Source organism: Saccopteryx bilineata, chromosome 2 (genome assembly GCF_036850765.1).
Source record: "Saccopteryx bilineata isolate mSacBil1 chromosome 2, mSacBil1_pri_phased_curated, whole genome shotgun sequence".
NCBI classification, from domain to species: domain Eukaryota; kingdom Metazoa; phylum Chordata; class Mammalia; order Chiroptera; family Emballonuridae; genus Saccopteryx; species Saccopteryx bilineata.
In genome coordinates, this window is record NC_089491.1 from 268,309,915 (window position 1) to 268,330,027 (window position 20,113).

General features: G+C 56.7%; 1 protein-coding gene across 2 annotated transcripts in view; it reads left to right on the forward strand.

Moving 5' to 3' along the window:
* The window catches only part of RBM19 (RNA binding motif protein 19), a 129,142-nt gene that overhangs the window by 74,671 nt on the left and 34,358 nt on the right, over positions 1 to 20,113 (forward strand). For both annotated transcript variants that reach the window (XM_066260500.1, XM_066260501.1), the window contains exon 22: positions 10,133 to 10,238. In XM_066260500.1, coding sequence (XP_066116597.1) covers positions 10,133 to 10,238 — 106 coding nt within the window. The remainder of the gene's footprint in view (positions 1 to 10,132; positions 10,239 to 20,113) is intronic.

A 20,113-nucleotide genomic window follows, 5' to 3' on the forward strand; every position in this document is an offset into this window, starting at 1 on the left:
CCTGGAGGTCTTGTAGGAACCTGCCACTATCAACCTCTCTGCCCTTCTCAGCTGCTCTGGGATGCAAAATTAGATAAGCAAGTTAATAAGGTGAAAATAAACGTCCTTTAAGTGGGTGAGGGGACAAGGTCAAGGGCTTTCCTACCGGTGACAGACAGCTTAGTGCAGGGGTCAGGAACCTTTTTGGCTGAGAGAGCCATGAACGCCACATATTTTAAAATGTAATTCCGTGAGAGCCATACAGTGACCCATGTACATTACTCATTATCCAATAAAAATTTGGTGGTGTCCCGGCCGACAGCTGTGATTGGCTCCAGCCACCTGCAACCATGAATATGAGCTGTAGGAAATGAATGGATTGTAATACATGAGAATGTTTTATATTTTTAACATTATGTTTTTTTTATTAAAGATTTGTCTGCGAGCCAGATGCAGCCATCAAAAGAGCCACATCTGGCTTGCGAGCCATAGGTTACCGACCCCTGGCTTAATGCGTTGTTCTGTCGTTCTGGCCTCGTGGCATCATTCTGTTTGTCACCAGGACTCTTTTCTTCTTCCTGGATTTTCTGATTCTAGATGACTGTTATCACTCCGCTCATCCAGAGCGTGGCTGGCCGCAGGGCCCACTTGGCACTGGTGGCCCATAATCTGCTTTGCTCTGAGCCCCCTGTTCCCTGAGTCGCTGTCCTCAGTCCCTTGGGGCTGGCCTTGGCTCACATCCCATTTATGCTCCCAAAAGGATTCCTGCCACCATCTTACCCTGCTCCCAGAGAGAAGGCTGCCAGGACACCACATAGACATGTGTGGATGTTGAGGCATTACCTTGTGCTTCTCCAGAGAGGTCAGAAGGCAGGGCCGGAGTCCGTGACATAGGCGTGTGCACTGGTGACAGCCGCCAGCTGCCACGCAGTCAGCCTCAAGTCTCCCAAGAGGTGTTCTACTGATCAGTAAGGAGGAGGTGGCGTTGGTGATCATGGGGTGCCACTTGGCACTTGTACCAGGGGCCACCATCCTGGAGTTTCCTAATCTCCCTTGGCTGGAACTGTCTACCTACCCACATGTGCCTCTTAACATCCCCGCAAAACCCTATGAACTCCGCAGAAGTTCTGTCCATACTAGTAAGATTGCGCTTCTCATCTTCCTTATCCCGATCTCCACATTCCCCAGTCAGGAGGTTCGGGTCCTTGGAGGACTGGCAGGGAGTTAGGACAGGCCATGAGGCGTGAATCCAGTGGAGAGAGTCTGGATTCGGGATGCGCAGTCCTCCTTCAGGCCCTGAGGGTGACAGCCCCTGTGCGTGCAGGAGATGGGGCTGGGCAGTGGTCACTGAAGTGGGGTTGCAGGTGCTGAGGAGCTGAGTCTTCTCAGGAGGCCTGTCACCTGGCAGCAGGTGGCACGAGGGGGTATGAGTCAGTGGCAAAGGGTGCCCTCGCAGCACCCAGGCCTACCCTGAGATGGTATCCAGCTGCCAGCTCTATTTTGCATGGAAGTTTACCCCACCTTCTCCTGTCTAGAGACTCCAGGGACGGAGGGGTCAACCCACTGTCATGTTTCTGGACTTGGAGGTACATGGGGGCTCAGGGGTTCACCTCTTAGTGATCCTCCTCAGAGTGGCCACAGACACGGCCAAAGCAAAAAGCATCGAGTAGACACCAGTCTAACCATAGCTGGTGACTCCCTGGGTCTTCTCCACGTCTTTCATGTTTCCTGAGTGTCCGTGGAGACAGCGGGCACAGCAGAGTTGACAGCAATAAGCAAGATAGGTAGCCGGTTAATTCTTTAATCAGATTTAAGTGAACGAGAGAGAGGCTGGCTCTTTCTTTCTTTTTAATTTTTTCCTTCCTTCTCTCAAACATTTCCTGTACTGAGGATAACACCACCGAAAGGGTGTTAAATTGGTTCTGAATGTCCACCTCTGGCTGGCCACATGCTTGTAACGATTTCATTAGCCTGAATTATCCACTTTATTTTCTTGTAATGGGATTAGCTGTACTTGAAGCCGCTGAAGACCAGAGGGGGACAAAGTGAGGAGAGTGTCCGTGTGTGTGTCATTAACTGGCTCCAGCGGAGACGTGGAACTGACCAGAACGTCGGCCCCAGGCCGGAGGTTGCGTCTCCGTCTGAAAGGCAGAGGGACGCAAGCTGTTCCGACGGGCTTGCTCAGCCCAAGGAAGGACAGAGGTCTGGCTGAGGGATGCCTCCTTGGGGACAGTTTCTTCAATTATCTTGTAAAACTAGTAGGACATGCGGGTAAAATGGAGGACTGGTTTTCTTTCTTTTTTTTTTTTTTTCCAAGGCTCCAAGAATTACCAAGTCACATCTGGCCCTCTTATCTCAGCTGGTGGCCGGAAGCCCCAGGGGTCCAGCAGTCTGCCCCTCCTCAGCTTCCACCTGAAACAGCGTAAGGGCTGGGGGGCGCCACCTGCTTGGCTGGCACCAGTACCGAACCTTCTAGTGGACGTATGTGGGCATTCCTAACAACGCTCATTTCCTTGTTCCAGAAAGGTGCCGGGACCCACACCGTCGGCCGTTTTGTATGGGGAGGGGAGTGTTTCTATTGTACAGGTGGCAGAGCTGAGCCTCAGAAAGGTGGCGTGCGGCACAAGGCCGGGGTCTGAACCCAGGTCAGACTCCAGACTCCGGGTCTTTTGGTGATGCTGTGACTTGGCCCCCTACTGTCAGACTGGAGTTCTGTGGCAGGTCCCCCCTGCAGAATCCCCAGAGAGTCAGAGGTTCCCCGACTTACTGTGTGTGCTCTGACCATCCGTGTTGGCTGCCTTCCTCCTTTTTTCTTCCCCAGATTGTCTTTGCCAACTGTGTTTCATGGAGTACCATGTCCTAAGAGACTCTTACCAGGTTTTCTTGTTTGGGGGAGGAGGGGTCCAATGGCCAGATGACTTTGAGGAACAGTCGTCTCGCTCTCCCTCCTCCGCGCACCTGCCCCTGCGCCCTCTGGCGGAGCAGTGCTCCTCAGCCCCAGGCGGATGCCTGGATTGCCCCCGCCCCACTCCACCCCGGCTTCAGAGTCAGACAGGGTAGGCTGAGTCTGCATTTCTGACAAGCTCCGGGCAAGCAACCCTGATGCTGCTGGCCCAGGGGTCACACAGAGCTGGAGCGTTTCTGCCATCTGCCCCAGTGCTCTTGCTCCCTTCCATCATCTGTCTGCCCCGGGGTCTTTGAGGTGGGGGCCCGCATCCTGTCCCTTCCGTTGACCTGGCTCTGCACGTCTCGGTGTGTCACACCTCTCCCTATCTATCCATCCATCCATCCATCCACCCATCCATCTATCCATCCACCTATCCATCTCCCTCTCTCTCCTCCCCCCACCCCCACCCCCCGCCATCCGCTCAGCCTGGAAACAGCTCAACCAGGATCTTGCATCTCCCAAGCCGCGGCCCCTCCACTAGGGCCTCTCAGGAGAGTGCGTGGGTTCCTGGAACGTGGGCCTGACTCTGATTCAGAGATACCATTTAACTGCTTGTCCTCGGGATCCGTCATCTAGAAAACGAGAGGTCACGCTTGCCTGGAAAGGACCCCGTGAAAGGCTATTGAGAACAGCTAAACGCTGTCCTCCGCACTTCTCACTTTCTTGGAAACCAGGCCATTTTTCAGCCTTCGAGAGGCAAAAAGAAAAAGCGTTGCGCTGATGGTGGCAAGGTAACCTTTCCACACCCAGTCCTCTCCGTAATGAGCGGTGAGCTCTTGGAAAAGTTCCATCTAAAAGGCACTCTTTAAAAGGAGAGCGAGAGGGAACAAAAGGGGAAGAGACCCCACGCGTAACCACGACTCCATTAAACGGCCCCCAGAGCCATCACCTGGCTCAGTGTGGGCCCCATGCGGGGCTTGATACACACTCACCAGTCTGACCTTCTGGGGGAGTGAAAACAGCCCCTGCAGGTCAAACCGCACTGAGACCCCCCCCACACACACACACACACACCCATGCCTGCACCTTGGCCAGGGTTGTCTGCAAGGAACCATATCTTTTCTCTCTGCCCACAGGGCATGATAGTGACCCTTGTTGACCAGCCACCGTCCTTTGGTTAATCACTGAGTCAGCCCCTTTTTGCTGGCTGTCACTTGTGTGCTGCCATTGTAGGGACAGATGTGGGCACTTTGGGAGGAGCATAGACCCCTGGGGTCTTTTTTCTTACTCTGACAAACTTTCCCATGGTAACTTGTGGTTGTTGTAACTAAAAGACTGTCCTCACGACAGAAGGACAGAAACAGACGGGCTGTTCTGTCCCTGAGCGTGACTGCTGCCACTATCACATGTGTGTTGTATGGGATGATTCGTGTGAAGACTAGGGACCCAGCATTTAGGGGCTCAGTAAATGCAGACTGCACGATCAAGTGAATGATTAGAGCGTTTCTTATGTGCTAGGCACCGTTCCAGGTTCTATGGATGCTGGGAGCCTCTGCCATCTCAGATTGCTCTTTCTGCCTCCAGAACAGGGCGGGAGGACAGATAAGGAAACAAGTCGTCTCAGACCGACACAACAGATTGGCCAGCGGAGCTGGGGTCAAGAAGTGTCACTAAGTACAGTGGCCACAGGGGGGTCTCTGAGAAAGGGACACTGGAGCTGAGGTTGCATGTCATGGAATCGATCACGGGAATGTCTAGGGAAGGAGAGTTCCAGCTTACAGGAAGGGCGAGGTCAGAGGCCCTGAGGCAGACCAATTCAGGGGCTCCCGGGTCAGGAGGAAAGCCTGTATGGTTGGATTGGCCTGTGTTCCCCTGCTTGTGAGGTGGGAGGCTCGGGCGAGGCTGCCGGCCCTGTGGGGTCGCATCACGGAAGTGGGAAGTTGGGGCAGCGGGTCCTGTTTCCGAGCCTCCTTCCACTGCAGAAGTCAGCTGTCACAGATCGAGGCGTGGCTTGGTCTCTGGGTGTGCTGTGGGCCTGTCTCTCTACCTTGCCTCAGCTGGGGCCCTTCCACATGGCTGCTCTGTAAAGAACGGAGGACATGAGATGGGGCAAAGCTGCTGCCAACCCGCCGTGCCCATTCACCCTATTCCGTGGGCCCTTAGGTTCACCGGTGGGCCCTCTGTGAGGATAGTGGGCACGGGGGAGGTGGAGTGCTCGCACATCAGAAACCCTTGATGGTAGCCTGTGCTCAGGAGTTTATCCCAAAGTCCTTGTATGTCTCTGGGGCAGAGGGGGGCCCACTGCCTGCCTGCCAGCCTGCCACCTCTTCCCCCAGGTGAGGGTGCCCTGAGAACAAGGCTGACATCTGGCACACAGTTGACTCCCACCCAGCACCTTGCGCAGGCTCAGGGACAAACCGCCCAGCCCAGCTCATTTCCACCTGTGGGACCTTGGCCGGCTCGCTTCACCCCTGTGCTGGGTCAGGACTTGCTGAGTGACCTTGGAGAAATTACATGACTTCTTTGAGCCTCAGTTTTATGTTGTGTGTGTGTGTTCACATATCGTGGTACACTTGATTGGTTTTTTAATGCCAAGAGACTTGGCCCTTTTTTCTTACTCCGACAAGGAACAGAAAGAAGCCTGCAGTTTATTCTGATCACAAAACCTCCCCTTCATCTCGTGCAGACCAATCACACTGTTCTTCCTATTGTGGGTCCCTTGGGAGGAAGCTGCTTTTTTTTTTTTTTTTGTCCCTTGGCCATGCCTTGAGCGCAGGTGGGGAGAAGTTGCGGCTGCAGACTCCCCCACGTGACGCGGCACTTCTGGGTTCATGCTGCTTTCCCTGATCTAAACAGGAGGAGAGTGATCAGGACTGAGTCCCGGGGGTAGCGCAGCTCTGGCTCCTCAGGGTGTGCCCGACCCCCACGTGGTGTCAGCACAGGGGCTGGAGGGTTAGGGCGCCCTCCTCTCCTGCCCATGATGCCCCCAAACACAGGCAACAGAGCCGCCATGGAATCGTCAGGCTCGGCCTTTCTGGGGGGTTCTCTCTGTCTCTCTCTCACCCTCCCTCTCACTTCCTTCCCCTGGTCTCATCACTGTGGTTGAGGAGAGAGGATGATTCGTCCCTCTTTTGGTAGCAGAGCCAGAGACCCCAAGCAGTCGCCATCCGGGGCAGTGGCAGGCGCCTGGTCAGGGGGTGCACAGCGCACCCCGAGGGAGGAAGCCCGCACAGGCGTGCAGGCCCCACACACAGATCGGGTCTGCATTCAGGCCTGTGTGCAAACACTGCATGCCCAGGCTTGTTTATGAGGGCTGGGCGTAATTGGCTTGCCTGGCTCAACACCTCGGTGCCCCCTTCCATCTCCCCCACCCCCTCCTGCCCGCACACACCTCGAAAGAAATTAGAAACGTGACAACAAAACTCCAGTTGTCGAAAACCCACCAACCCGCCACCAGTCATGCGCGCTCGGCGTGGCTGAGGGGGCGGGCCGCAGCGTGGGGGAGTAATTGGTGAACCCGAGGTGAATGAAATAATTGGAAAAGTGAGGTGTGAGTTCGTTACTGAAGTGTGAGCGTGGTGGGGGAGGGGAGGAGGGCCATGTTTAAAAGCCCAGTATGTCCCTTTTATTCACAGCTTCTGATACAGTAATTGCTATTTTGTGGTTTCTATTATCTACACAGTGGGGAGTATAGTGTCTCCTTCCCCAGGCGGCAGGGTCTAGGCTCAGGGAGGAGCTCCTGGGTGCCCTGTGACTTTCCTCCCTCTCTGGGCCCAGGTGGCCCTTCCCCACCTCACCCCGGTGGCAGGCCCTGGCCCCCGGGAGACTAGGGTTCATGCACAACTCCCTTCCAAAGCCTCTCTTAAAAATGGCTCCGTGGGCTTCGCTGTCAGATAAGAACCTTAATAATGGCTGGTATTTATATATCGCTTATCTCCAAGGAGCTAAAGGTACTGGATCGATCTTTTTTTTTTTTTATCCCCCATCTTTTTTTTTTCTTCTATTTTAATTCTCTTTTACTATCTCTCTGAGATTATTAGTATCAGCCTTATATTATCCCACACGGTTATAATAGAAACCAAAGCTCACCACTTCCCCACATTGTTCTCGAGCCGGGAGGGAATCCTCTGAGTCTGAGTCCCAGGTTGTGGCACTGGAACAGGTCATGTCACCTCTCTGGCCCTTAGATTTCTCATCTGAAAAAGCAGAGGCAGTTCCACTACTCCCCCCCCCAGCATTGCACCTGGAAACAATATCTTTAAAAACCCTAGCCCACCCCAGACGCTCGGTCACTGGCACCCAGGGTGATGGCAGCAATGTTGGGGACTTCAGGTCTCAGCACTTCTCAGCATCGGGAAGTTCCCTCTAAGATCTAACCAGCTTCCCCATACACCCAGCTTGCTCTCGTGCTCTCCTCAGACAGAAGGGGTCCCCATCACTGTCTCCCCGACCCCCTGAAGTATAATGGGATCTGGGGAGCACTAGGGCCTTCGGACACAGCATTTCATTGGCCCTGCAGATATCAGGCTGGAAACCCCAGGCAGGGCCTGTGACCCCCTACCTCAGCGCCCCGGCTGCCGGGGACAGGATCCCAGTTCTCTGATCCTGCCACAGCCCCCATGGGTCCATGGTACCCCTCCATCACAGCTCCCCCTGCCGAGCTTTCAGATGCACTACCCCGGGCCACGTGAGCAGGGCTCCTTCAGCCTCTCCTCATCAGCTTTTTCTTCCACCTTTTAATTATTTTCCTCGCCTTTCTCCGGACCCTCAGCTGCTTACCATGCACAGAGCATCCCCTGCTTGCAGTGTGCTGCAGAGAGGGAGGAATTAACCTCTTTCCTCCCAGCTCTCCCCTACCCCCTTCCCCCCCCCCTCACTCACTTTCTCTCTCTCTCTCTCTCTCTCTCTCACACACACACACACACACACAGGCTGGCGCACAAAAAATTAGAGAGGGCAAAGAAGAAATATGGGCAGCGGCCATTGAGAACATCAAGAGACAGACTTGTAGGCCCTGGGGACAGAGGCAGGTTTGCACACGCGCAGTGGAAGGAACTGGGACTCAGTTGGCCTTCCTTGTCCTGGACTCTTGGACAAACCACTGGATACCCCAGAGATCACTCAGGTCATTCTTAGCCACCCCGTTCCTGCAAGTGGCCAGTCCCCTCCAGGTAACTGAAGGGGTGAAACATTGTGTCAACCTCAGACACTCCCAAATGCACATTCTGGCCCTGCAATTTACAAGCAAGGACTGCTGCCTCCCTGAGCCTCAGTTTCTTTATCTATAAAATGGAGGTGGAAAAACTAATAACATCTGTGCAGTTTGTATAGAGCCTATGGCCTGTTCCCAGGTAATTCTCATCAAGGCATGCTGTGTATAGGTGTAACTCGCCAGTGGTCATGTCTACCTTTAAGGCTACCGTTTGCTCATTGGTTCATTTCAAAAATACTGTCAGACATCCACTGATCCAGGCACTGGTCATCCTGCTGCAGGCCCTGTGATGAACAAGACAAGTGTGGGTTTCACTCTGGCAGAGCAGAGTTCCAACCCCAGGGGACGGCAGAGAGCTGCACTGGCGTCCACACCACAGTGCCCTGACCGCAGGCGGCATCCAGCTCAGCCGACCGCAGATTTGTGCAGGCTGTTTGGGGTGAGCGATGGTGAAGCTGGAGCCAGAAGGAGCCCGGAGCCTGGGGCCGGGGTAGAGAGTGGGCAGATACCAGCACACCCAGAGGATGTCTGTGACCGTGTCTACCCAGTACTGAGTGTGGTCCAGGCATGTAGGAGGTCTCGCTGGGGCCTCCCTGTGCCAGTCAGCCTGCTCACACCAGTTCTCAGTGCTCGCAGACTCTGGTCCTCAAGGCCATCCGATGCGCGGTCCCTGTGGTCCCTGTGGCTCACTGAAGATCTCGGAACCAAAAAGGGACCATTTATCTGAAGGCACGTACAAGAAGCCTCAGCTGTCCCCTGCCTCCCCTGCCCAAGGCCAGCCCTGGCTTCCGCGGAGGAAGAGGCAGCGTGTCTGTTGTGGGATGCGTCTGCCTTTAGGTGGCACAAGAAAGCAGGGTTTGCAGGCCTGCCTCCTCTGCTGTCACACCGCCTGCCTGCCTGCCTGTCTCTACCTGCCTGACTTCTGGGGACCCCCACCGCCCCCTCCACATAGGCCGGGGAGACGGCGACGGGGCTCCGCTGCCTGTCCCCTCCAGCCCCTCCCCTCCCTGGGAGGCTGGCCTTGTCACAGCAGCCCAGTTTCTGTCGGTTTCTGTCGCCTGCTCAGAGAGGCGCCAGGAGGGGGGCCGGGCTGCGGGCAGAGCTCCGCGGAGACGTGCAGATTCATTTTGAGGACTCATAATGCCGCATTTACACACTGTCCTGACTTCAGAAATTGGGCTGGCAGATGCCTGGTCATGCTGGCAGGGCTGCGGGTTAACGCCTTGGATTCAGCTTATATCATTCCGCGAGAGCAAACGGCCTTTGCCGTGTTTCTTACCCAATCAGTATTTGGCCCTGAAGCCTCCTGGACCATCGTGCATCTGTGTGTGTGCGCCCAGGCGCCTGCACGTGTGTGGCGATTTTCAAATAAAATAATACCTCTCCTCAGATGCTGGGCACATTAAATATTTACTGGCGGCAGTTTGCACGTATATATTTGATAAATGGACATTAGGATGGGGTTGGGGTGCGTGCGAGGGGTGGGAGAGAAGGGAGGCCTGATCCTTTTGTCTGGGAATTTCTCTGAGGTTTGTGCGGGGGAGGGGAGGGGAGGGGCGCCAGGGGTGGTCCCAGCCCCGTTTACCTGTTTGATCCCTGTCGGGGGAAGCCAAGCCATTTCCTTCTCCAGGGCTTTGCCTGACTTAGGCTAGCAGATCTCAAAACCAGAGTGCAGAGGGAGGGGGAGTGGGCTTTGGAGCAAGTCACCATGTGTCATTGGGGCGTCTTACACTGAAGGTACACCTCGGGTCTGGGTCTGGGAGAAAGGACTCGTCCTCCTGTTCAGCACACCGCTGTGCCGCAGGGGTGTGTTCAGGGTGGGAGACCCCGCCGTCCCCACGTGGGCAGCCCCGGCGGGCACACAGGCAGCACTCCCTCCCCAGCCAGCCACACGGGCACGAGGCCGGAAACCTCCACGGGCCAGGGGAGGATGCGTGTGCCGTCCCCTCGAGAGGAACCAGACATTACTTTTCAGGACCTCGCACCTGCTCATTCCCCCCACCCCCTTGGCAGACCTCTGTTCTGAAACTCCCGTTTTTGCCTTGTGTCCCCAGCACCTTCGGGGAGCTGAAGACCGTCCGCTTGCCGAAGAAGATGAGTGGGACGGGCGTGCACAGAGGGTTCGGCTTCGTGGACTTCCTCACCAAGCAGGACGCCAAGGTGAGACGTGGCCCCCACCCCGCTGGCCTTGCCTTTCTGGGCCTTTAAGAGGAGAGACAGCAAAGCTTTTTGGTCTTTCTCCTTTTTTTGTGCACCCCTCCCAAAACCTAGCTAATTTTCATGACATCCTTGGAAGAAAAGACCTGGGTTTTGTGTTTGGAGGAAGGGGCAGTTCTGTGTCCCCTCGCTCCCCCACATCACATCTGCCGGGACCCGGGATACAAAGTGGGGGGTGACAGGTCAGACAGAAAGCCCCTAGGCCATGAGCCCCAGGCTGGGCAGCACGGAAACGCTGTGCAGAGCGCACAAGGACATCCAGGGACGGCTCTTGAAAAGGAGACTCCAAGGCACCTACCTAAGTGGGGACCCACAGGGACACACCTTCCCTTCATCCTTCCTACTAGAGGCCGGGGCTTCTGTGGAGAGCTGGAGCTGGTGAGGGCAGCCCAGGCCGCGCTGCTGTGCACAGGTTCCTCCCGGCTCCCTGGACTCACGGAAAAGCCTCTGGGTCTGGGCATAGGGAGCATGCGGGGCTTCATTCTCACACGGGAGCTGCCTGGTCATCGCCCAGCCCAGCAGCAGCCGCGGCACACAGGCTGACAGGGGTTCCGGCTTTGTCAGCAGTCACTGCTCACGTAAGACCAGCTCAGGCGACCTAGGGAGGTGGCAGTGACACTGTTGTCTGTCCTCATGGGCTCCCGCCATGAGCCTGTGCCCTCGGGCAACATCTCCCCTGTCTCAGTCTCATCTCTGCTCAGGGACACAGAAAGCCATGCGCAGGCCTCACTAGTGGCTGGGAACCCGTCTGCCCCCAGGAAGAGCAGAGTGTTTGTTGGGATCACACCCATCCGCCTTTAGCAAGTTGGCGCCGCCAGAAGCCCAGTGGGTGGGGCCGAAGGTGACGTCTCAGGGAAACAGCTGCGGCCTTTGTGGGCCCTGGGAACACGCGCAGGCAGCTAGGGCACGCCCGGGACCTCAGGGAGCCTTGCCAGCCACCTTTGTCTCGGCGTCTTGAGCTCAAGTGCCTGTTTTGTCGACACGTGGCCACGTCTGTCCAGACATCTGCTCCTCTTTCTTCTTGGCTGGCAGCCTTTCCCGTGCCTCCCATAGTGGCAGCAGGGATGGGGCAGTGCCCACTGCATGCACCAGGCCCTGGCATCGGCTCAGAGCAGCCAGGGGACAGGCGTCAGAGCACCGGCAGGGACCACTGGCAGCTCGGCTTCCCTAGCCTTGCGCCTCAGTTTCCTCATCTGTCACACGGGAATGGTAACAGGTGCCACCTCCCAGAGTAAGGGCAGATGGTGCACATGGAAGCCTGGTCCCTTCCCTGGCACACAGGTGAACTGTTTCCTCCTCATTGCCAGTGGCCCAGGTCCCTGCAGAGCTGGCCGGCCCTTTACCCACAGGCAGAGAGAAGAAGGAAGGGCCCATGTAAGGGCCACCGGTTACTTTGAAGGCAGACTGCCTGTGTATGAATCCTAGTACTGCTACTTACCTGCTGTGCAACCTCGGGCAAGTGACTTATTTTCTGTGTGCTTCCCTTTCGCCCCTTGTGAAATGGCAGGAGGGTTTTCCTCGTCAAGTCGTTGTGAGGTTTGGATGAGGTGATGCTCTCAGGACAGGGGCTGGCCCCGGTGAGCTCTGCCTGTTAGCTGTGATGGGGGTGACGGTGACAGTGGAGACGATGGTGATGATCTGAAAAGAAGGGATGAGGAAGGAGCCATTTTTCCACACATGGCCTCTCTCTAGAACAGACACGGCTCATGGCCCTAGGATTAGACCAGGCATAGGCACCCCACCTTGAAAGTTCATGCACCCCACTGCCGAGACGCGGTCATCAGAATTGGAGGGGTGTTCCCAGGTGGACAGGGCAGCGTGAATGCCCAAATGGCCCACATGCCACCCGAGGCCAGGCTGCAGATGTTACTTCCAAAGCCCAGTACAGCTTCTGGTGATTGATGGATGGGGCTCCTCCCCCTCCATCCTTCCCTCCCTCCAAGTCAGGGCTCCAGGAGAAAGGGCACCGAGGAAAGTGAGGACTCAACCCACAGCCCCTCGCTGCAAAGAGGCGGCGGCCAAGCTTTCTGGCCCGCCAGCCCAGCAGAGACTCCTCCTGGTCGCCACGTGCGAGTCCCCTCTGCAGCCGCCCCCGCACAAGCCCGCCTTCCACGAAGCCTGAGCTTCGAGGAGCACCTCTCTCCTGCAAAGCTCCCTTTGCTCTTTTTGCTTCCTGGAGAAGCGGTACTGCTTCTCCCTGTCTGTCTGAAGAACTTCATTGTCTTCCGAGTGGAACATTTAGCGCTCTCCACTGACCCACGGAGCCGCGTGCACTGCCTGCTGCTGAATAGAATTGTGAATATTGTAAATATCTAGTTAGCTCGAGGGTGGGCGTGAGTTATAAGAGGGTGAGCAATGCTGCAAGGAGACATTGAGCAAAACCCCCGAGGATCTTTTTTTTTTTAAGCCTTAGCAGAAGGAATGCGTGGGACTCCCAAGACCAGGAGAGGTGCCTCCGTGAGCCCCGGGTCCCCAGGGCAAGCTTCCCTAAGCAGCCATCCTTTTTTGGAAGCACTCTAGAAAAGAGACCTTCCTGGGCTCGAGGGTACCCTGGCCCACTCACCTCCCTCTTCCGTGATTCCTTTTTTTCTGTCATGGTGCCCTCCGTGAACATCAGTGGCCGGTCACTCTTGGCTTCAGCGCACCCTTGAACTTGGGGCTGTGAGCCTCTTCAGATGAGAGCGGGGGAGAAGGGGAAGAAATGGTGGAAAGGATGAGCAGGTGTTCAGGGAGAGATGTAGGGAGGGGGTAAACACTGACTGTAGGACCTTCACCCTGTAAGTCTGGTGTCCGCGCAGGGCCAGTGCCCCGACTTAAACCTAGCGCAATGCCCTCTCCCCAGTATCTGTCCGTCCACTTTGCCGGCGGGCCGAGGAGAGAAGGATTCGGCCCGGCCAGGCCCCAGGCAGGTGTCATCTGCACTCCCTACCCTCAGAGGTTCTGAGGCTTCGACCTTTCTCCGTGAGCCCCATGTTCCACTCCACACAGCATCAGGAACCCTGTTATCTGGCAAGGCACCCACGGTCAAGCACACACCCCCAAACTGGGAAGAGAATCCTAGCACAAGCCTCCGAGGCTGTTGTGGTTGAGCTCAGAGTAACCAGGCAACTGAGTACAATAGCCAGAGGCTCCCACGGCTGTCTGCGCGGGCTTTGTACGTGACAGGTGCACCCCATATGCGTTTTCTAGTCCAACCTGCAGGCCCCCCCCGGAACTGGGCAGGAGATTTGGAAAAGTCCCTCCCCAAAACTTCTAGCATTTGCTAAGCTGTGCCCCACTGAACTGAACCCCACTGAACTGAGGGGGCCCAATCCTGGCTCTGCAGCAGGGATGGTAAATGGGGGCCTGGCCGCTGCCTCTGCACAGGCTCCACGAGCCGCGGAGTCTCCCAGCCTAAGACGTTTTATCAGCCCCCCTCAGGGAGCACCAGTGTTATCTAAACCTCCACGTGTGATGACTCAGTATCTTTCAAAGAACATTCCCCCACGAGGTGGAGAGAAGTAGGGGGGACAAAGGCTGACGAGGGCAGGCAGGAAGTCAAGGACCCAAGCGCATCCCGACTGCAGTGGTCTTCCGGGTGCCCTGGTCTGTCTGCACTCAGGTGCCGAGCACCAGCCGCGTGGTCCCTGAGGCCCTGAAGATCTTTCTGGAAGGGCAGCATCTTGGCCTTGATAAAAACTGTCACCTCCTAAAAGCCAGATCTGCATATGTCACTTTTAATTCCTCAAGGAGTCTAGGAGGTAGGAGGTAGGAAAACATATGACAAATGTGAAAACTGAAGTTTGAAGTGACGAAGTCAGGTTCATATGGCCGGTGCCAGGCAGAGTGGGGAAAGCAGCTGTGTCGGTCTGACTCCAAAGCCCATGTATGTGGGACCTCCTCCCTCCCTTCACCCATTTATCCACTGAAATAAAGGGCCAGCCCCTCCTCATCCCAGCTCACCCAGCCCCTCTGTCCCAGCCCCTCCTCGTCCCAGCTCACCCAGCCCCTCTGTCCCAGCCCCTCCTCGTCCCAGCTCACCCAGCCCCTCTGTCCCAGCCCCTCCTCGTCCCAGCACAGCCAGCCCCTCTGTCCCAGCCCCTCCTCGTCCCAGCTCACCCAGCCCCTCTGTCCCAGCCCCTCCTCGTCCCAGCACAGCCAGCCCCTCTGTCCCAGCCCCTCCTCGTCCCAGCTCACCCAGCCCCTCCTCATCCCAGCATACCCAGTCCCTTTCACCCAACCCCGCCAGCTCCCAAGTGGAAAGGACTCGCCAATTAGCAGCCTTCTGGACGAAGACCAGGAGGCTGTTTCTTAAAACATCCCTGGGGAACAAGCCCAGTGTGAAAGCAGCTTATCAGGCCCCCAGAGGAAGTGTGGGCGTTCCTGCAGTGGCATCCCACCTGGGCATGTGACCTGGGGTTCCCACCCAGGTGTGCCCATCCCCATTGGCCAGGAGACTGCCAATAGCCACAGCCACTGGAATTCCACTGAGAAGCCACGACCTCCTCCTGCTTCATCAGGCAGCATGGAAGGGAAGGAGGGCGGCATGGAAGGGAAGAAGTGCTAAGAGCAGACTGGCAGCCCGGACACCAGAATGTCTCCTTTCCCACGTGTGCGCCTTTAATTCCCCCTACCCCAGCCCACCGCTTTGTACTTTTGCAGTTGCAGCTGTTTTTATTTGCCGCCGCTGCTGTTGCTTTAAAAGGTCTATTTTCACATGGAATGTTATCCAATTAGCAGAGCAATGTGTTGGCTTAAATAAACACTTGGGGGGAGCCGGCAGTAGGGAGATGTGATGGCGGTCGGCATTGGCAGGCAAAGCTGTTCTCACTGTGGTAAACAGCCACAGCTTTAATTGTACGGTTTCACCAGTTAATGTCACCTTCTTCCTTTCTCACTTTTGCACACTGCCGGGGGAGGGGCACGGGGAGCGGTGTGGACACAGGGCTGGGCCCGCCCCAGTGGAGTTGACACTGGGCATCCTGGAGGGGCTCCCATTAGGCCTCTCCGTGCCCATGGCCTTCCCCTTGCAGCTTCCACCGAAACGAGGCGTGTGGTGGGATGAGGCGGCGATGAGCTGCCAGCCAGACAGAGCTGCCTAAGCTGTGCTGGGCCGCCGCGTGACGTGCACGGTCAACCGTGGTCCCAGCAGATCATCCGTGATGAGCATGCAGCACACGTTTGCTTAATTCAGTGCAAGGAGGGAATAGAGAGCAGCCCCCACAGGGGCCTGTGGGGAGCAGCCAGGGTCTGAAGAGGACACGGCCCATGGGAACGAGGCATCCATGGGGCGTGTCATCCCTGGGCAGCCCATGCACGGGGTAGGCAGAGCCGTGCAGTGGTTAGCAGCACAGCATGGCCCGTGGAGTCAGGCCTGTCTCTCTAGCTGCATGACCGTGAATGAGGGTCTTCGTGTCCCCAAACTCCAGGTCACTCATCTGTATAACAGGAAACAATATCAGTGCCCCTTGCAGCGATCATGAACATAGAACGGAATGATGTGTGTAAGGGCCTGACACAGGTCGTGGCACCAGCTCCGGAGAAGTGGAGGCGGCCGAGGGCTCTGGGCCCTGTGGGCCGGAGGTACTGTGGTTGAAGCCTGGGTTTTGGTTGTTCTTTGTCTCCCAAAACATTCATGGGAAGCAAGTTCAGGACTCGAGGTTTTGTCCCCTCTGCTCTGATCAGGTGTGTGTGTGAGGTGTGTGCACTCCTGCCTGGGTTTTGCGTAGCTCCTGTCATCAGAGTCCAGGAATAAAAAGAAAATGTGTTCGAATTCTGAGCCTCGGGCTCACCAGCACATTGGTGGGCTGGGAACCCAGGTCATGCCAAGCCACCACCCTCAGACAAGAAGGTGAATGCACACCCGTCACCACCAGTAGCAGCAGCCCTGCCCCTGGGTTCGAGTGTCCTGCTCTCAGGTGTATCAGGCAGTCAGCACAAGTACAAAGGAAAGGTAACGAGCCTGCTTCCTGCCCCACCGTGGGGCGTGGCCGTCACCAGCCCACTGCCAGCCCACACCGCCATCACCTTGTTGCTTCTGACCCTTGGCTTCCTGGGACTGGCCCTCTTCTCATGGCTCTTTTATCTCCCCCAGAGGTCAGAGGTGGTGTGTCCCTTTCATGTCCCCTATTTTGGTCTTTGGCTCACAGTAGGTCTTCCAGTTGAATTGGATTGAGCTGAGAGGGTGGGTGGGTGGACGCATAACTGACTGAATGGAAGAGACAGCTACTTATCTGAAAGAGTTTAGGCACGCCAGCCTGGAAATGGGACCCTGGTGTTTCTCAGAAACCTGCTCTCTGCTGCACGGTATCATAACAGGGAATGGGGCAGGGTGCTAAGGGGGGACCCTCAGTCAGGATTGCCCAGTATTGTGCAAAGAGCCTGCTTATTCCAGGACCCAGCTTCTTTCCAGCTCCGCCGCCCCCCCCCCCCCCAGGGGCCAGAAGCAGCTGCAGGACCTGCTGAGAGCTTGTGTGCGACTCCGGGAGTGTGGGGACAGGGAGGAAAGGGAACTGTCCCTTAGAGCACAGGATGTTGCCCGCGGAGAGATGACACAGAGCATCCCGCGGCAGCAGGCCCCCCTCCAGGAGTCCCAGGCCCCGGTTTTCCCACGTTGGCAGAGAAGGAGCCCAGCCTGGCGCTCCTGCTCCCTTCGCTCAGTCCCAGTGCCCCCGGGCACATGCGGTCATTCTTGGCCTGCTCAGGTCCCGCTTACTTCAGGCAGTAGGGGCACAGATGGTGGGGGACACGTTGTCAGAGTCCGTGTTTAGGTGGGTTTGACGGCTGCTGACAAAGGCAGCCCTTCCCGGCTGCGAGACACCGAGCGGGTGGGGCTGAGAGGGCACCTGGGACTTAGAAGGACAGGAGGCCTGTCCTTGGCTCTGCCCAGAGCCTTGGCCCTCAGGACAGGTGCCCCGCCAAGGGCATCCAACGGGCTTTGTTCCCGGAGAAGGAGGAGGAAGAGGAGGAGGAGGAGGAGGAGGAGGAGGAGGAGGAGGCCTGTCTCCAGGGAGCATTGTGGGAAGGCCAGGCCCCGCACCACGCTGGCAGCCTTCCAGGGCCATCCTTGCTCTGAAAAGGTGGCCGCCAGGTCTGGTCACGGTCAGCCAGTGCTGCCGTCCCCTCCCCACCCACCCTACCCCCACCCCCACCTCCGCAGATTTCCTTCCCAGCGAACACGGGCAAGGCAGCTGAGGCTAGGACTTGCGGTGTCCTAGTTGGTGGCTCAGGTCAGAGACTGAAGAGGTGATTCTGGGACAGCCAGGCCAGAGAACCAGATGAGGGGGCAGCTCTGGACCCAGCGGGAAGCTCCAAGCAGCCCTGTCAGCCTCAGATTTGCTGAGCAGGGCCAGGACCCAGGCCTGAGCCCTGCTGTCTGGAGTGATAAGTCCATCTGCCCCAAGTCGAGGCAGAGACTTCAGGCAGCCATCTGGGTCAGGAAACAGAACTGACCCCCCAGATGGTTCAAATGCAGAGAAATATACGGGGGAGTAAGTAGGGCTTGGTCTCACTGGGGTGGTGAAAGCCCCAGGACCAGAGACACTGGAGCGATCCCCACCCATTAAAAGGGATGCTTGGTGGGAAGGGGGAGGCTGGAGCTGCCAGGAAGGGGCCCTAGCCCTGGTGGAAGGGAGCAAGGCAGGACACGTCCCAGCCCTCTCCTTCTGCCCTTCAGTCCCCCCTGGCGCCTCCCACTTGCTTACCCTGAACAGAGACCTGGGGCCAGGGAGCCACAGTGTTGTAGTCCATAGGAGTCAGCTCCAAGAGTGCAGGAACGGGTAGTGGGAGCAGGAGCAGGAGCCACCAGCCCTGAGCCGTCAGCTGAGAGTAGGGCGTGGCCCCAGAGACCAAGGCGGTCTCCTCTTTGCCATGTGAATGGACCAGTAGGGTGCCCTTCTGCATCTCAGGCCCCTGTGGCGGCCCAGCTGAGGATTTGGTGGTCTGTCGTGTCCTAGTGGCATAAGTGTGTGTTTCCATCCTGTGGGGTCCTAGGGTCATGGGTGCTGGTCTCTCTTCTTCATGTGTCAGACCCAAGTCTGTGGATGTATCAGGTCTCATCCTAAGCAAAGGCAGTGAGTTGCACTCATGCGGACAGTCAGGGACGCGATGTGGTCCTGTCCCTGCCGGGGACCAACCTAGCAGCCCCTCCCAGTCGGGAGACCCGCAGTGAAGGGACTCCAGTTTGCTCTGAGAACATTCACTGAGCAGACACTGGTAGCAAGGATTGAGGCTTTCCCTCTGAGGTCATGGTCGAGCTGAGGAGACTGGCACGCAAGCAGGTGTGGCAGACAGGTGTACAGGACCCAGGGAGGTGCTCTCCAGTAAGCTAGCTGGGACAGTACCCCAAAGCCCCGGCAACGGGGCGCATAGAGGCTGAAAGGGGAAGCCAAGAGGGAAGCTGACCGCTGCACAGACCTTGGCTAGTGCCTCTGTTTTCCCATTGTTGAAATGGGAGGGTGATGTCTGTCCTCATGCACAGGCTGAGGTCATGTGCTTAGAGTTCTGCAGGACCCAGGTCATCCATTACCTATGATAAGAAGAGGCTCGGACTGCAAGGGAGGAAACCAGGCAGCAGAAATAGGATTTGGAGAAACACAAAGGGCTGTGGACATCTGACTGTCCACTTCCTCTGTCGGGACACCCAGCCCTGCACTGACCACGGGCACCCCGAGATGAACACGGTCCCAAGGCTGATTCAGTAGAGGTGCGCCATGCCTGGAGCCGAGGTTTCTAGCTCTCCCTCTGGGGAGAAGGTGGTGTGGCTCTCAGGAGGTGAGTGTAGGCACAGAGACCAAGGAAGAAGATGCCAGTGGACCTCCGGCCAGGGGCCCGGCTGCACTTTACCCCTGTTGTGCCTGGAACCTTCCATGGACCACATTGTGTTTCCCTGTACCTGCCGAAAGTCCCCTGAGGCCTGGGGCTGTGTCTCCTTACCACCAGCCCCCGGCCCCCACCTCCTCGGGTGCCTCAAATATAGCAAACTCTCATTAGGCTCTTTTAATGAAATGCAGTTGCTCTGGATTACCCAAAGCCAATTTTAGCCCCGAATTGCTGTCCTCGCTGCCTGTGACAGTTTGAGGCCACCACATAGCCACCACCTAGGCAATGGGTGCTTGGGACCACAACCTGATTTCACACTAACCCGAGGGGACTACAACTAGGAAAGGTAATAACCTCACTATTTCTAGAGGACCGCGTATGGTGCGCAAACCTCAAATACAAAAGGGCTTTTGTGTTCTGCCTGCCATTGTTCCTGCTCTTTAGGGTGATAATGGGAAGTGCAGGGCACACTTAATAATAATAATAATAATAACAACAACAACAACAGCAGCAGCAGCAGCCAGTGTTCGGTGAGACTCAGATTGTGCCAGGCAGTGCTGCAACTTTGACTCCTCCCATCCATTCTTTGCTGCCTCCTTTTACACAGGAGGAAACTGAGACTCAGAGAGGTTAAGCAGCTTGCCCAAGAGCACACAGCTTATAAGTGGCAGAGCAGTGATTTGAACCAAAGTGGTTCAGGTCTAGAGCCCCCAACCTTAACGGCTGTCCCGCCTCACCTCTTAGAGTGAAAAGCCCTAGCAAAGAGAAGGCGGTGGGAATTGTGCAAGGGGTTACATCAGAGGGAGGCCAAGAGGGAACTTTCAGTGACTCCTGCAGGGAATGGGGACCTCTCCAGAGTGTGTGTATGACGGAGACTGGATTTCCAGGTGTAGGAGAGAATCAGAAATACGACAGCTGGAGTCAGAGTGGCTTTATTTGGGGTATTTGCTGGGCGCCCCTCCCAGGCTCTGTTATTTTACTCTTTAAGTTTGGGCTTGGCTTCCACCAGATGCAGCCTG